Source organism: Hemitrygon akajei, chromosome 7 (assembly GCF_048418815.1).
Source record: "Hemitrygon akajei chromosome 7, sHemAka1.3, whole genome shotgun sequence".
NCBI lineage: Eukaryota > Metazoa > Chordata > Chondrichthyes > Myliobatiformes > Dasyatidae > Hemitrygon > Hemitrygon akajei.
The window spans coordinates 170,768,879-170,781,971 of record NC_133130.1 but is presented as its reverse complement, the minus strand read 5'-3'; the positions used below and the strand labels follow the sequence as shown (position 1 = coordinate 170,781,971).

At 40.8% G+C, this 13,093-nt stretch overlaps 1 protein-coding gene across 2 annotated transcripts in view; it reads right to left on the bottom strand.

Moving 5' to 3' along the window:
* Window positions 1-3,259: 3,259 nt before the first annotated feature.
* The window catches only part of LOC140731171 (olfactomedin-like protein 2A), a 48,266-nt gene continuing 38,432 nt past the window's right edge, over window positions 3,260-13,093 (bottom strand). For both annotated transcript variants that reach the window (XM_073052588.1, XM_073052589.1), the window contains exons 7-8: window positions 9,602-9,787; window positions 3,260-6,267 (exon numbers count right to left, since the gene is read on the bottom strand). In XM_073052588.1, the coding sequence (XP_072908689.1) occupies window positions 5,666-6,267; window positions 9,602-9,787 (788 nt within the window). In that variant the 3' untranslated portion in view covers window positions 3,260-5,665. The remainder of the gene's footprint in view (window positions 6,268-9,601; window positions 9,788-13,093) is intronic.

Sequence of the window (13,093 nt, the reverse complement as noted above, 5' to 3'; positions counted from 1 at the left end):
GTTTGTAAATATGGCAAAAATTCACCACCTACAGGCCTCTCTCCTAGCCTGGTTTGGAAATATGCTACTGGTCTTCATCGTTGCTTGGAAGTAAATTCCGTGTACTCCACAACAGATTTGTAGGGAGCAAAACACGCTAAATGTGGAGGGAATCAGCAATCTCAGCTCGAACATCTCCTTCCACAGATGATCCCTGACTTGCTGAGTTCCTCCAACATTTTGTGTGTGATGCTCAAGATTTCTAGCATCTATAGAATTTGTCACCAGACAAAATACAATAGTTCAGGAAGGCAGCTCACCACCCACTTCTCAGGAGTAATTGGGATGGAACATAAATACTGGCCTTGTCGGTGGTTTTTTCTTTTTTAAAAATAAAATATATTTAATTTCATTTATTTAACATGCAGTGCAGAATAAGCCTTTTTGTCCCTTCAAGCTGCACTGTCCACCTAATTGAATCCTAGCCTAATCATGGGACAATTTACAATGCTTAATTAACCTACCAACCAGTAGGTATTTGGACTGTGGGAGGAAACCCATGTGGTCACAGGGAGAATGTACAAACTCCTAACAGGCAGTTGCAGGAACTGAACCCAGGTCACTTGTACTGTAAATTGTTGTGCTAACCACTTTGCTACCGTGCCACTCTCCATGAACGTAGACATGAAATTCTGCAGATGCTGGAAATCCAGTGCAACGCACAAAATGCAAGTAGAAAGAAATGTGGAATGCACGTATAGATAAATGTTGACTTTCCACTTTATGATGCTAACAAATGACACTTGGAACTTACAGACTTTAACTGGAGGCCAAAACACTGCAGCATACTCCCACCTAGCTGGCTTTGTTTCTGTTGATTCTAGACTTACACCAAATCCAGCAGAGTTGTTCATCAAGTGACACCAACAAGAATGACAGCAGTGTAAGTCCAGGATCAACAGAAACAGAGCCAGCTAGGTAGGACCACACTCAAGGAAATCTGCAGATGCTGGAAATTTAAGCAACACACACAAAATGCTGGTGGAACGCAGCAGGCCAGGCAGCATCTATAGGGAGAAGCACTGTTGACGTTTCAGGCTGAGACCCTTCATCAGAAACACACTGCACTGTTCCGGCCTCCGGTTAACGTCTATAAGCTTCAAATGGCACTCATTAGATCATCAAGCTGAAATGGGTTAGTTGCCAATGGAAGGGACTGAAAACCAGGAACCAAGTCAAGCTGCATTATTTATGTTCAACTTGAGAAGAAATTTGGCAGACACCAAGTCTACCCTTTCTTTCAGACACTAGTACATTCAGACAAAGATTTGAAAAATGTATCTTTAGTTAACATCCATTGATGGTAAATAAATTTTGAAGATTCCAACAATACATGGGAAATACCATGTTCTTTCAAGGACTTTTTAAATGCATGCTTAATTATAGTCGAAAGCTTCAGACCTTTTCAACAGAAGATTCTGCTCCTATGTCTTATGGTCTTATTAGTCAGGGCATCAAAAGTTTCTGGGAGAAGGCAGGAGAATGGGATTGAGAGGGATAACAAATCAGCCATGATCAAATGATGTAATGGACTTGATGGGTTGAATGGCCTAATCCTGCTCCTATGTCTTATGCACTAAGACCACCAAAATCAACAATGTCAGACTGGGGCGGCTTTCCTTGGAATGTAGGAATCTGAGTGGTGTGAGGGGCGTAAATAAGGTAGATCATCAGTAATGAAGTCTAAAACCAGAAGACCCAAAGGTGAGAAAGGAAAGGATCTGAGGGGCAAAGTTTTCACATAGAGGGTGGTGAGTATTTGAAACAAGCTGTCAGAGGAAATGGCAGAAGTGGTTACAGTTACAATGTTTGAAAGGCATTTAGACAGGTACATGGATAGAAAAGGTTTAGTGGGCAAATGGGACCAGCTTAAATAGACACCTTAGATTATAGAGACAGGTTGGCCAATGGCACTGCTTCTGTGTTATCTGGCTCTATCAATCTCCTTCCCATATCCTTGTGAAATCTGTTGGAAACCAGTTTTTCTTTATAATACTTTTTATAAGATCTGTACTTTTTTAACAAACTCATGTATTTTTCACACTCACTGGCAGAAAGTGGTATATCAGCTAAACTAACTTTATCACCTTTCTCATTTTTCATTGGCTAAGCAATAGCATATTGCCTATGTGATGCAATTATTTTAATTGTGTGGCCTATTAACTAATTTATCACTGTCTAAGGAATTTTCTTTATTTTATCTATAAAAGTGATAGATTTTTCAGAAAGTGTTATCTTTATTCTTTTGTCATTACACCTCTTAGCATTGTTTCTCGGCTCTTTATTTAGTTTGCTTAGTACTTGCATGTTTGTTTGTATAAACTGAAATCTTGGAAGTAAGACTGCTTGCCATTTTTGACCCCAGAAGAACCCTAAAGATCAGAAAATCATAAATACAGTATTAAAAACAATTTGATGATGCATTGTTTGGATTAATTTGAAGTGTGTTTGGAAATTACAAACAATGCATGTAAGACAGCTGTGAAATAACATGTATAAATTGTGAGATGGTTGAACTTTGTCCCAGTAGGATATCAGCCCTGGAAGTCCACTTACAGTATGTACGGGTTGTACATACGACCAAGCATTTGAGAGACTGGTGGCAGAGATCTGCTGGTTACTGTGGAGCTGCAGGCATCTTATAACACCTTGGACACAAACGTGAGAAAATCCAAAACAACACACACAAACCCCCTTCTCTCCTCTCCTTCACCATTCCCATTTCCTTCCCTCACCATCTTTCCTTACCTGCCCATCACCTCCCTCTGTGCTTCTCCTCCTTCCTTTTCTTCCAGTCTTCTGTCCTCTCCTGTCAGATTCCCCTTTCTCTAGCCCTTTACCTCTTTCACCAATCAACTTCCCAGCTGTTTACTTCACCCCTCCTCCTCTCGCAGTTTGTTTCACCTATCACCTGCTACCTTCTACTTCTTCTTCCTCCCCCCTCCCCCCACTTTCTCACTCTGACTTCATCCCTTCCTTTCCACTCCCGATGAAGGGTTTCGGCCCAAAACGTCGAATGTTTACTCCTTTCCTCTGCCTTGTCTGCTGAGTTCCTCCAGCATTTTGTGTGTGTGGCTTCTACCACCTGGGAGATCAGTTTACCACATTTCAGGTTACTAAAAGTTCACAGGAACCAAATCTGCTTTAACCTATGAGGAAAAAAAATCACTTCTTTTTATGTATTATTATTAGAAATAATTCCAAGCCAAGTAAAATGAAAGATTTTTGAATCATTTTTTATCAAAGTACCTTTATAACCATATTCTCGGTTCTAATGAGATAACACTCAACAAAATATGGTCGCGTTCCATTTCAAGCATTTGTAAATGAGGAAAGTATGCAGGCTGAGTTCTTGTTCTGATTACACAATTAGCAAAACACTGTTTATCAGAAATACCAACTGTGATAGTGTCTCCACACATAGCAAAAACATTACAAAGAGATGATGTGAGGAGTATATATATAGCCATTACACGGCATTGGTGTACAATATTTCTTTAAGACAATGTCTAAACCATCAAGCTTTCTTTTGCAAATCTGAATTAAAATAAGCTGGTATAACGTATAGGATTGTGAGTATAATGGCTTGAGCAATAGCTATGGCAAAGTGCCACAGCTTAAGTCATTCAAATCTATACCATCACCTGATATCTTAGACCACGCAATATAACTTTGACCTGCAAAATGTCTCGCTTGTGCTTATTCCTTTCCAGCCTTCCAACTGCAACACAGAATTCTAAAAATGTTAACATTATTCTGAAATAATTGTAATAATAGACACATTTTTGTATTTCTTGTATTACTTAAAATCTGTTCTTCGTACAGAAACAGCTTTGCGTCCTGTGCAAATCCTTAAATCAAAGTCTATTTGCATAATTTACACAGGTTGTTTTCATAGATCTACAATGTATGCATTTTCCAATCAAGAGGCAACAGAGTACAGTGCTTGAAGCATTTAGGAGTAGCCCTAGTTTCACACTATCCAGCAAATTACAAGATATGTTTAACATGCAGTGCAAGTTTGGACACATTAATACTAACATAGACTCATGGGACAATGAGTTTTAATTTCAGCCGTGTGCAGTATAGGCAGTAGCAGATTAGCCATTCACTATACAGTCTGGCAGGCAAAGTAGAATCTTGTTCAACGTGCAATTCATGGCTAACCTGTTCACTGACAATTTTGTTCTGCCACTGAAGCAACTAAAATTTGCAAAGGGGCCATTTAACCATTAAAGAAATGTTATTAACAAGAATGCAAGAGATTCTACAGATACTTGAGAGTAACACACACAAAATGCTGGAAGAACTCAGCAAGTCAGGCAGCATCTATGGAGAAGAATAAAGAGTCTATGCTACAGAACAAGACCTTTCATCATAACCTGTTTTGGGCCAAGACTCTCCTGATCAAGCCCAAAACGCCGATTGCTTGACCTGCTGATCTCTTCCAACATTTTGTGAGTGGTTTTGTGCGATCAATCAAAAAAGTCTTAACTAGACTCACTACAGATATAATTAAAATGGCTGATCTTTTCAGTGGATTTCATAGAGGCAGTTTTGGAACATACTTTGTTGGTGGTGTTTCAAAGATGCAGATTTCCAGTTTGAAATATCTGAAGAGGTGGCATTAGTCTGCTTTAAACTGCTCTCATCGTGATGACTTCTCTTACTGATGAAGGACACTCAAGGCTGATGCGCAGGTTAACTCTGTGGTTAAGAAAGCCTACGGTGCATTGGCCTTCATCCTTGAGTTTAGGAGCCGAGAGGTAATGTTGCAGGACCCTGATCAGACCCCACTTGGAGTACTGTGCTCAGTTCTGTTCGCCTCACTACAGGAAGGATATGGAAACCATAGAAAGGGTGCAGAGGAGATTTACAAGGATGTTGCCTGGATTGGGGAGCATGCCTTATGAGAATAGGTTGAGTGAACTTGGCCTTTTCTCCTTGGAGCGACAGAGGATGAGAGGTAACCTGATAGAGGTGCATAAAATGATGAGAGGCATAGATCATGTGGATAGTCACAGGCTTTTTCCTAGGGCTGAATGGCTAACACAAGAACGCACAGTTTTAAGGTGCTTGGAAGTAGGTACAGAGGAGACGTCAGGGGTAAGCTTTTTTAACGCAGAGAGTGGTGAGTGCGTGGAATGGGCTGCCGGCAACGGTGGTGGAGGCGGATACGATAGGGTCTTTTAAGAGACCCCTGGATAGGTACATGGAACTTAGAAAAATAGATGCTATGGGTAACCCTAGGTAATTTCTAAGGTAAGGACATGTTTGGCACAACTTTATGGGCCGAAGGGCCTGTATTGTGCTGTAGGTTTTCTATGTTTCTACATCCTGCGTAAAGGGAGGAGCTTTGTAAATCTGCCATTTGATTCTAAATACTAGATGGCACTGTTCTGTAGTAAATGGTAATATTTAAGTGTCGTACATTGTACTCATGTAGAACAATCAGTCGTAAATCATCATATTTATAAACTTACTGTTTACTCAAGATCACTTAATACAAGGGTTGCCTTCCATTTAATCCTCTCTACCAGCCCAAGTGCAAATTCTCATTCTTTATAAATGTTTAAAACAAGACAAATTAAAAGTGCTGTGTGATGGGCCATGTTTCTGTATAAAGTCAGAATGCAAAAATGATATTGTAGATCACCTGATGACCATTATCCCATGCATAGAGAACCTTCTCTTTGGGATTGTAGTCAATCTGGGTGGTATAAGTGTATTCGTTGATGAAGGGTAACTTTGGACTTATCTCAGTGTCTGTGTGAGTATCGTATGCATAAGATATTTGCCCTTCTTTTTCATTGTAGGTATCAACTGCATACAAAATACCACAGATGATGAAGCAGTTGCCATAGGAATTACGTTTGAGGCCTGTTTTCCAAGTTGTCTCTTTCTTCATTGAGAGGTCAGTCGGATCTAGTTTGCTGATGACTATGATTTCTTGCTGGGAGAACTCATAATATGAAGCAGGGTAAATGACCCAGAGGCCACTCTCATCGACAGCAAAGTCAATGTCGGAGTGTCCTCGCCACTTCCACGGTGTAGTGTCTTCATAAACCACGTCGTGAAGAAGAGTCCAGGCTGCCACGTAACGCTGCTTAATATTATACTTGATTATATTTCGGGTAAAAGCCCGGTTATAATAGAATGACCCATTGTAGACAACGTGACCTGTTCCAATCCAATTATAAGGAAGCTTGTACAGGTTGCTCCATCGTCCTATTAGAAAAGATGATGTTAAAAGAAAGTTAAAACAAAATAATTCACTCAAAGCTACTTAAAAAGCAGATTCATGCAATAATATGCGAGATGTAGACAGTCAGTGGGAGAACACTGTTAAATGAGTATGTGGGAATGATGCCAGCTAAATAATTTAAATTTATGAATTCTGGCACATGTATAATATATACGTATATAGAAAAGAGTAGGTGGATGGTTGAACCTTAGATTTATAACAAAGCAATTGGAGTCACAGAATCAAAGAGGACTAGAGCACAGAAACAGGCCATTCAACCCATCTAGTCCATGTCAAACTATTAATCTGCAAAGTTCCAGTGACCTGCACCAGGACCATCGCCCTCCATGCCTATCCAAATTTCCCTTGAGTGTTGAATTTGAACCTACCTCCACCAATTCCGGTAAACAAGCTAATGCAATCAATTCAGAAGTTCTATATCAAAATGACAACTGACACCAGGATGGGAACCAGAGTGACAGGGTTGAGGATGGGACAGTTGGTATCCAAGTCGATGCAGTGTGTGGTGAGACTGTGAGGAAGGAAAGGCAGATGATAGGGCAAAATTGCAGCCAGTGGGACAAGGTGAAGTGTAACATGGGGGCAAAATTGAAGAGGGCAATGAATACAGGACTGAAGGTGTTATATTTAAATGCACAGAGTATACAGAATAAGCTAGATGCTCTTGTAGTGCAGTTAGAAATTGGCAGATATCACTGAGTGGTGGCTGAAAGAAGATCATAGTTAGGAGCTTAACATCCAATGATCTATGTACTGGGAGGACAGGAAGGTAGGCAGAGGGGGTGGGGTGATTCTGTTAGTAAAAAAATGAAATTAAATCCTTAGAAAGAGGATCTGAAGATGTAGAATCCTTGAGTGTACAATTAGAAAACTGCAAGGGTAAAAAGACCCTGATGGGAGTTATATACAGGCCCCCAAACAGTAGCCAGGATATGGGATGTAAATTTCAACAGGAAATAGAAAAGAGATTTAATAAGGGCAATGTCATAATAGCTAAGGGGGGATTTCAATATGCAGGTAGAATGGAAAAATCAAGTTGGAGCTGGATCCCAAGAAAGGGAATTTGTAGAATGCCTACAAGATGGCTTTCTAAAGCAGCTTGTGGTTGAGCCTACTAGGGGAAAGGCAAGTCATGATCAGGTGTTCTGTAATGAACCAGATTTGATTAGGGAGTTTAAGGTAAATGAACCCTTCTGAGGCAGTGATCATAATATGATAGAATACACCCTGTAGTTTCAGAGGGAGAATCTTAAGGTAGAGATATCAGTATTACAGTGGAGTAAAGGGAATTAGATGCACGAGAGAGGAGCTGGCCAAAGTTGATTAGAAGGGACAGTAGCAGAGATGATAGCAGACCAGCAATGGCTGGAGTTTCTGGGGGCAATTTGGAAGGTGCAGGATAGATACATCCCAAAGATGAAGTATTCTAAAGGGAGGGTGAGGCAACTATAGTTGACAAAGGAAATCAAAGTATAAAAGCAAAGAAGAGGGCATTTAATATAGCAAAAACTAGTAGGAAGTTAAAGGATTAGGAAGCTTTAAAAAGCCAACAGAAGGGAACTAAAAACCACAAAGAGAATAAAGTTAAAATATTTAAGTAAGCAAGCCAATAATATCAAAGAGGATACCAAAAGCTTATTTCAGATATATAAGAAGTAAAAGAGAGGTGAGAATGGGTATTGGACTGTTGGAAAATGATGCCGGAGAGATAATAATGGGAGACAAAGAAATTGTGGATGAACTTAGTAAGTATTTTGCATCAGTCTTCACTGTGGAAGACACTAGCAGTATGCCAGATATTCAAGAGTGCCAGGAATTAGAAGTGAGTGTAGTTGCTTTTACTAAGGAGAAGGTGCTTGGGAAGCTGAAAGGTCTGAAGGTAGATAAGACACCTGGACCAGATGGACTACACTCCAATGTTCTGAACAAGGTAGCTGAAGAAATTGTGGCAGCATTGGTAATGACCTTTCAAGAATCACTCAATTCTTGAATGGTCACAGAGGACTGGAAAATTGTAAATGTCACTCCAATCTTTCAGAAGGGAGGGAGGCAGAAGAAAGGAAATTATAGGTCAGTTAGCCTGACGTCAGTGGTTGGGAAGATGTTGCTGTCAATTATGAAAGATAAGGTTTCAGAGCACTTGGAAGCACGTTATGAAGTAGACCAACATCAACATGGTTTCCTTAAGGGGAAATCTTGCCTAACAAATCTTGGAATTCTTTGAGGAAATAACAAGCAGGATAGACAAAGGTAAGTCATTGGATGTTGTTTACTTGGATTTTCCAAAGGCCTTTGATAAGGTGCAGTATACAAAACTGCTTGGCAGGAGGCGAAGGGTCAGAATAAAGGAGAACTATTGTGGTTGGCTGCCGGTGACAAGTGTTGTCCTGCAGAGGGTCGGTATTGGGACCACTTTTTTTTTCACATTATATGTCAATGATTTTCCACGATGGTATTAATGGCTTTGCGGACAAGTTTGCAGACGATACAAAGATAGATGGAGGGGCAGGTGGTGCTGAGGGAGAGGGACTCTGCAGAAGGACTTGGACAGATTAGGAGAATGGGCAAAGAAATGGCAGATTGAATATAGTGTAGGTAATTGTATGGCCATGCACTTCGGTAGAAGGGGAAAAGACATAGACTATTTTCAAAAAGGGGAGAAAAATAAAAGATCTGAGGTGTAAGGGGACATGAAAGCCCTTGTACATGATTACCTAAAGGTTAACTTTCAGGTTGAGTCAGTGGTAAGGAAGACAAATACAATGTTAGCATTCATTTCAAGAGGACTAGAGTATAAAATAAGGATGTGATGCTGAAACTTCATAAGACATTGGTCAGACCACACTTGGAGTATTGAAAGCAGTTTTGGTCCTCTATCTAAGAAAAGATGTGCTGGAATTGGAGAGGGGAGGAGGCTCACAGGAATGATTCTGGGCACAGCCTCAGAATAAAGGGACATTCATTTAGAATGGAGATGAGGAGGAATTTCTTTAGCCAGGGGATGGTCAATCTGTGGAATTTGTTGCTACAGACAGCTGTGGAAGCCAGGTCATTGGTTGTAATTAAGGTGGAGATTGATAGGTTCTTGATTAGTTAGGGCATCAAAGGTTATGGGGAAAATGTAGGAGAATGGAGTTGAGAGGGATAATAAATCAGCCTTGATGGAATGGCAGAGCAGACTTGATGGGCAGAGTGGCCTAATTCGGCTCCTATGGCTTATGAACACAAAAGAGATAATCATTATTAACTGAAATGTGTCTGTTACATCTCCAGTGAGTTTAAAGTGTCACAGCTCACCTTGTTTAAAGTTTTCAAGGTTTCTAAATTCTACCAGATTGTTTCCATAGTAATAGTTGGTCACGTAGATCCGGTTGTCTTTTGCCAAGGGATCTTTCATCCAGGCACCCTCATTACGGCCATAACTTTGGTGTTTGATAGGAGGTTCGATCATTGACAATGTCCCATAACATTCACCTTCACCGACTTGAGATAAAAAGAAGAATAATTGTACAGTATAAGCACAAGAGATTCTGCAGATGCTGAAAATCCAGAGTAACATAGACAAAATGCTGGAAGAACTCAGCAGGTCAGGCAGCATTTATGGAGTGAAATAAAGAGCCAACGTTTCAGGCCCAGGCCCTTCATCGGGATAATTATACAAGTCTCAGACACTGAGAAATACAACAGAAGTGTGACATTGTGCAGGACAGAGCGGTATCTGATCTACAGTCTGTTGATTATAAATGTGCTTGGACAGGAAATGATAAAATACTAAACTGAACAAGGTTTGCAGTGTTACTGAATAGGGGAGTGTATGAAAGCAGGGGCAGGGTTATTGAGCAAACTACTAATTGAATCATGCTTCAGAAATTCAGGTCTATTGAAAATGCACATAAATTGTTTCATTGAGAAAGACACATCTCTATTCATTTATACTAATTGCATCATCTCTCAACAGATAGGTTATTGGGAAATTTATGCATCACATGTCATCTACATTGTGAGAAGTTGTGAAGCTCCCAGATACAGACCGGTCTGCATATCCTGCAGTATAGAAGCATAGAAAATAGGTGCAGGAGTAGGCCATTTGGCCCTTCAAGCCTGCACCGCCATTCAGTATGATAATGGCTGATCATCCAACTCAGAACCCTGTACCTGCTTTCTCTCCATACCCCCTGATCCCTTTAGCCACAAGGGCCATATCTAACTTCCTCTTGAATATAGCCAATGAACCGGCCTCAACTGTTTCCTGTGGCAGAGAATTCCACAGATTCACCACTCTCTGTGTGAAGAAGTTTTTCCTCATCTCGGTCCTAAAAGGCTTCCCCTTTATCCTTAAACTGTGACCCCTCGTTCTGGACTTCCCCAACATCGGAAACAATCTTCCTGCATTTAGCCTGTCCAATCCCTTTAGAATTTTATACGTTTCAATAAGATCCCCCCTCAATCTTCTAAATTCCAGTGAGTATAAGCCTAGTCGATCCAGTCTTTCTTCATATGAAAGTCCTGCCATCCCAGGAATCAATCTGGTGAGCCTTCTCTGTATTTCCTCTATGGCAAGAATGTCTTTCCTCAGATTAGGAGACCAAAACTGCACACGATATTCCAGGTGCGGTCTCACCAAGGCCTTGTACAACTGCAGTAGAACCTCCCTGCTCCTGTACTCAAATCCTTTTTCTATGAATGCCAACATACCATTTGCCTTTTTCACCGCCTGCTGTACCTGCGTGCCCACCTTCAATGACTGGTGTACAATGACACCCAGGTCTCGTTGCATCTCCCCTTTTCCTAATCGGCCACCGTTCAGATAATAATCTGTTTTCCTGTTTTTGCAACCAAAGTGGATAACCTCACATTTATCCACATTAAATTGCATCTGCCATGAATTTGCCCTCTCACCTAACCTATCCAAGTCACCCTGCATCCTCTTAGCATCCTCCTCACAGCTAACACCGCCGCCCAGCTTCGTGTCATCCGCAAACTTGGAGATGCTGCTTTTAATTCCCTTGTCTAAATCATTAATATATATTGTAAACAACTGGGGTCCCAGCACTGAGCCTTGCGGTACCCCACTAGTCACTGCCTGCCATTCTGAAAAGGTCCCGTTTACTCCCACTCTTTGCTTCCTGTCTGCCAACCAATTCTCTATCCACATCAATACCATACCCCCAATACCGTGTGCTTTAAGTTTGCACACTAATCTCCTGTGTGGGACCTTGTCAAAAGCCTTTTGAAAATCTAAATATACCACATCCACTGGCTCTCCCCTATCCACTCTACTAGTTACATCTTCAAAAAATTCTATAAGATTCATCAGACATGATTTTCCTTTCACAAATCCATGCTGACTTTGTCCGATGATTTCACCTCTTTCCAAATGTGCTGTTATCACGTCTTTGATAACCGACTCTAGCATTTTCCCCACCACCGATGCCTCTCTCCCTCCTTTTTTAAAAAGTGGGGTTACATTAGCCACCCTCCAATCCTCAGGAACTAATCCAGAATCTAAGGAGTTTTGAAAAATTATCACTAATGCATCCACTATTTCTTGGGCTACTTCCTTAAGCACTCTGGGATGCAAACCATCTGGCCCTGGGGATTTATCTGCCTTTAATCCCTTCAATTTGCCTAATACCACTTCCCTACTAACATGTATTTCCCTCAGTTCCTCCATCTCACTAGACCCTCGGTCCCTTACTATTTCCGGAAGATTATTTATGTCCTCCTTAGTGAAGACAGAACCAAAGTAGTTATTCAATTGGTCTGCCATGTCTTTGTTCCCTATGATCAATTCACCTGCTTCTGACTGTAAAGGACCTACATTTGTCTTGACCAATCTTTTTCTTTTCACATATCTATAAAAGCTTTTACAGTCAGTTTTTATGTTCCCTGCCAGCTTTCTCTCATAATCTTTTTTCCCTTTCCTAATTAAGCCCCTTGTCCTCCTCTGCTGGTCTCTGAATTTCTCCTCAGGTGTGCCGCTTTTTTTTGCTAATTTATATGTTTCTTCTTTGGACTTGATACTATCCCTAATTTCCCTTGTACAAGTACAATTACCAAAAGGTGTGTATACAACTACAGCAAGTAATGAGGAGAAACAGCATTACACTTATTGATAATATAAGCAATAGGAGCAGAATTAGGCCATTTGGCCCATCAAGTCTACTCAATCATTTCATCATGGCTGATCCATTTTTCCTCTCAACCCCATTCTCCTGTTTTCTCCCCGTAACCTTTCATGTCGGACTAATGAAGAATCAATCAACCTCCACCGTAAATGCACCTGACGATGTGGCCTCCACTGCCACCTGCAACAATGAAGTCCACATATTCACCATCATCTGCCTAAAGCAATTCCTCCTCATCTCCATTCTAAATGGATGTCCTTCTAATCTGAGGCTTCGCCCGCTGGTCCTAGACTCCCCCAGTATAGGAAACATCCTCTCCACAGACACTCTATCTGTGCCTTTCAATATGCAATAGGTTTTAATGAGATACCCTCATTCTTCTAAATTCCAGGCCCAGAGCCATCAAACACTTCTCATATGATAACCATTTCATTCCCAGAATCATTCTTGTGAATCTCCTCTACACCTTCTCCAATATCAGCACATCCTTCCTTATATAAAGGGCCCAAAACTGTTCACAATACTCCAAGTGAGGGATCACCAATGCCTTATAAAGCCTCAGTAGTCCATCCTTGATCTTATATTCTAGTCCTCTCATAATGAATGCTAATAATGCGTTTGTCTTCATCACCACCAACTCAACTGGCAAATTAACCTTTAG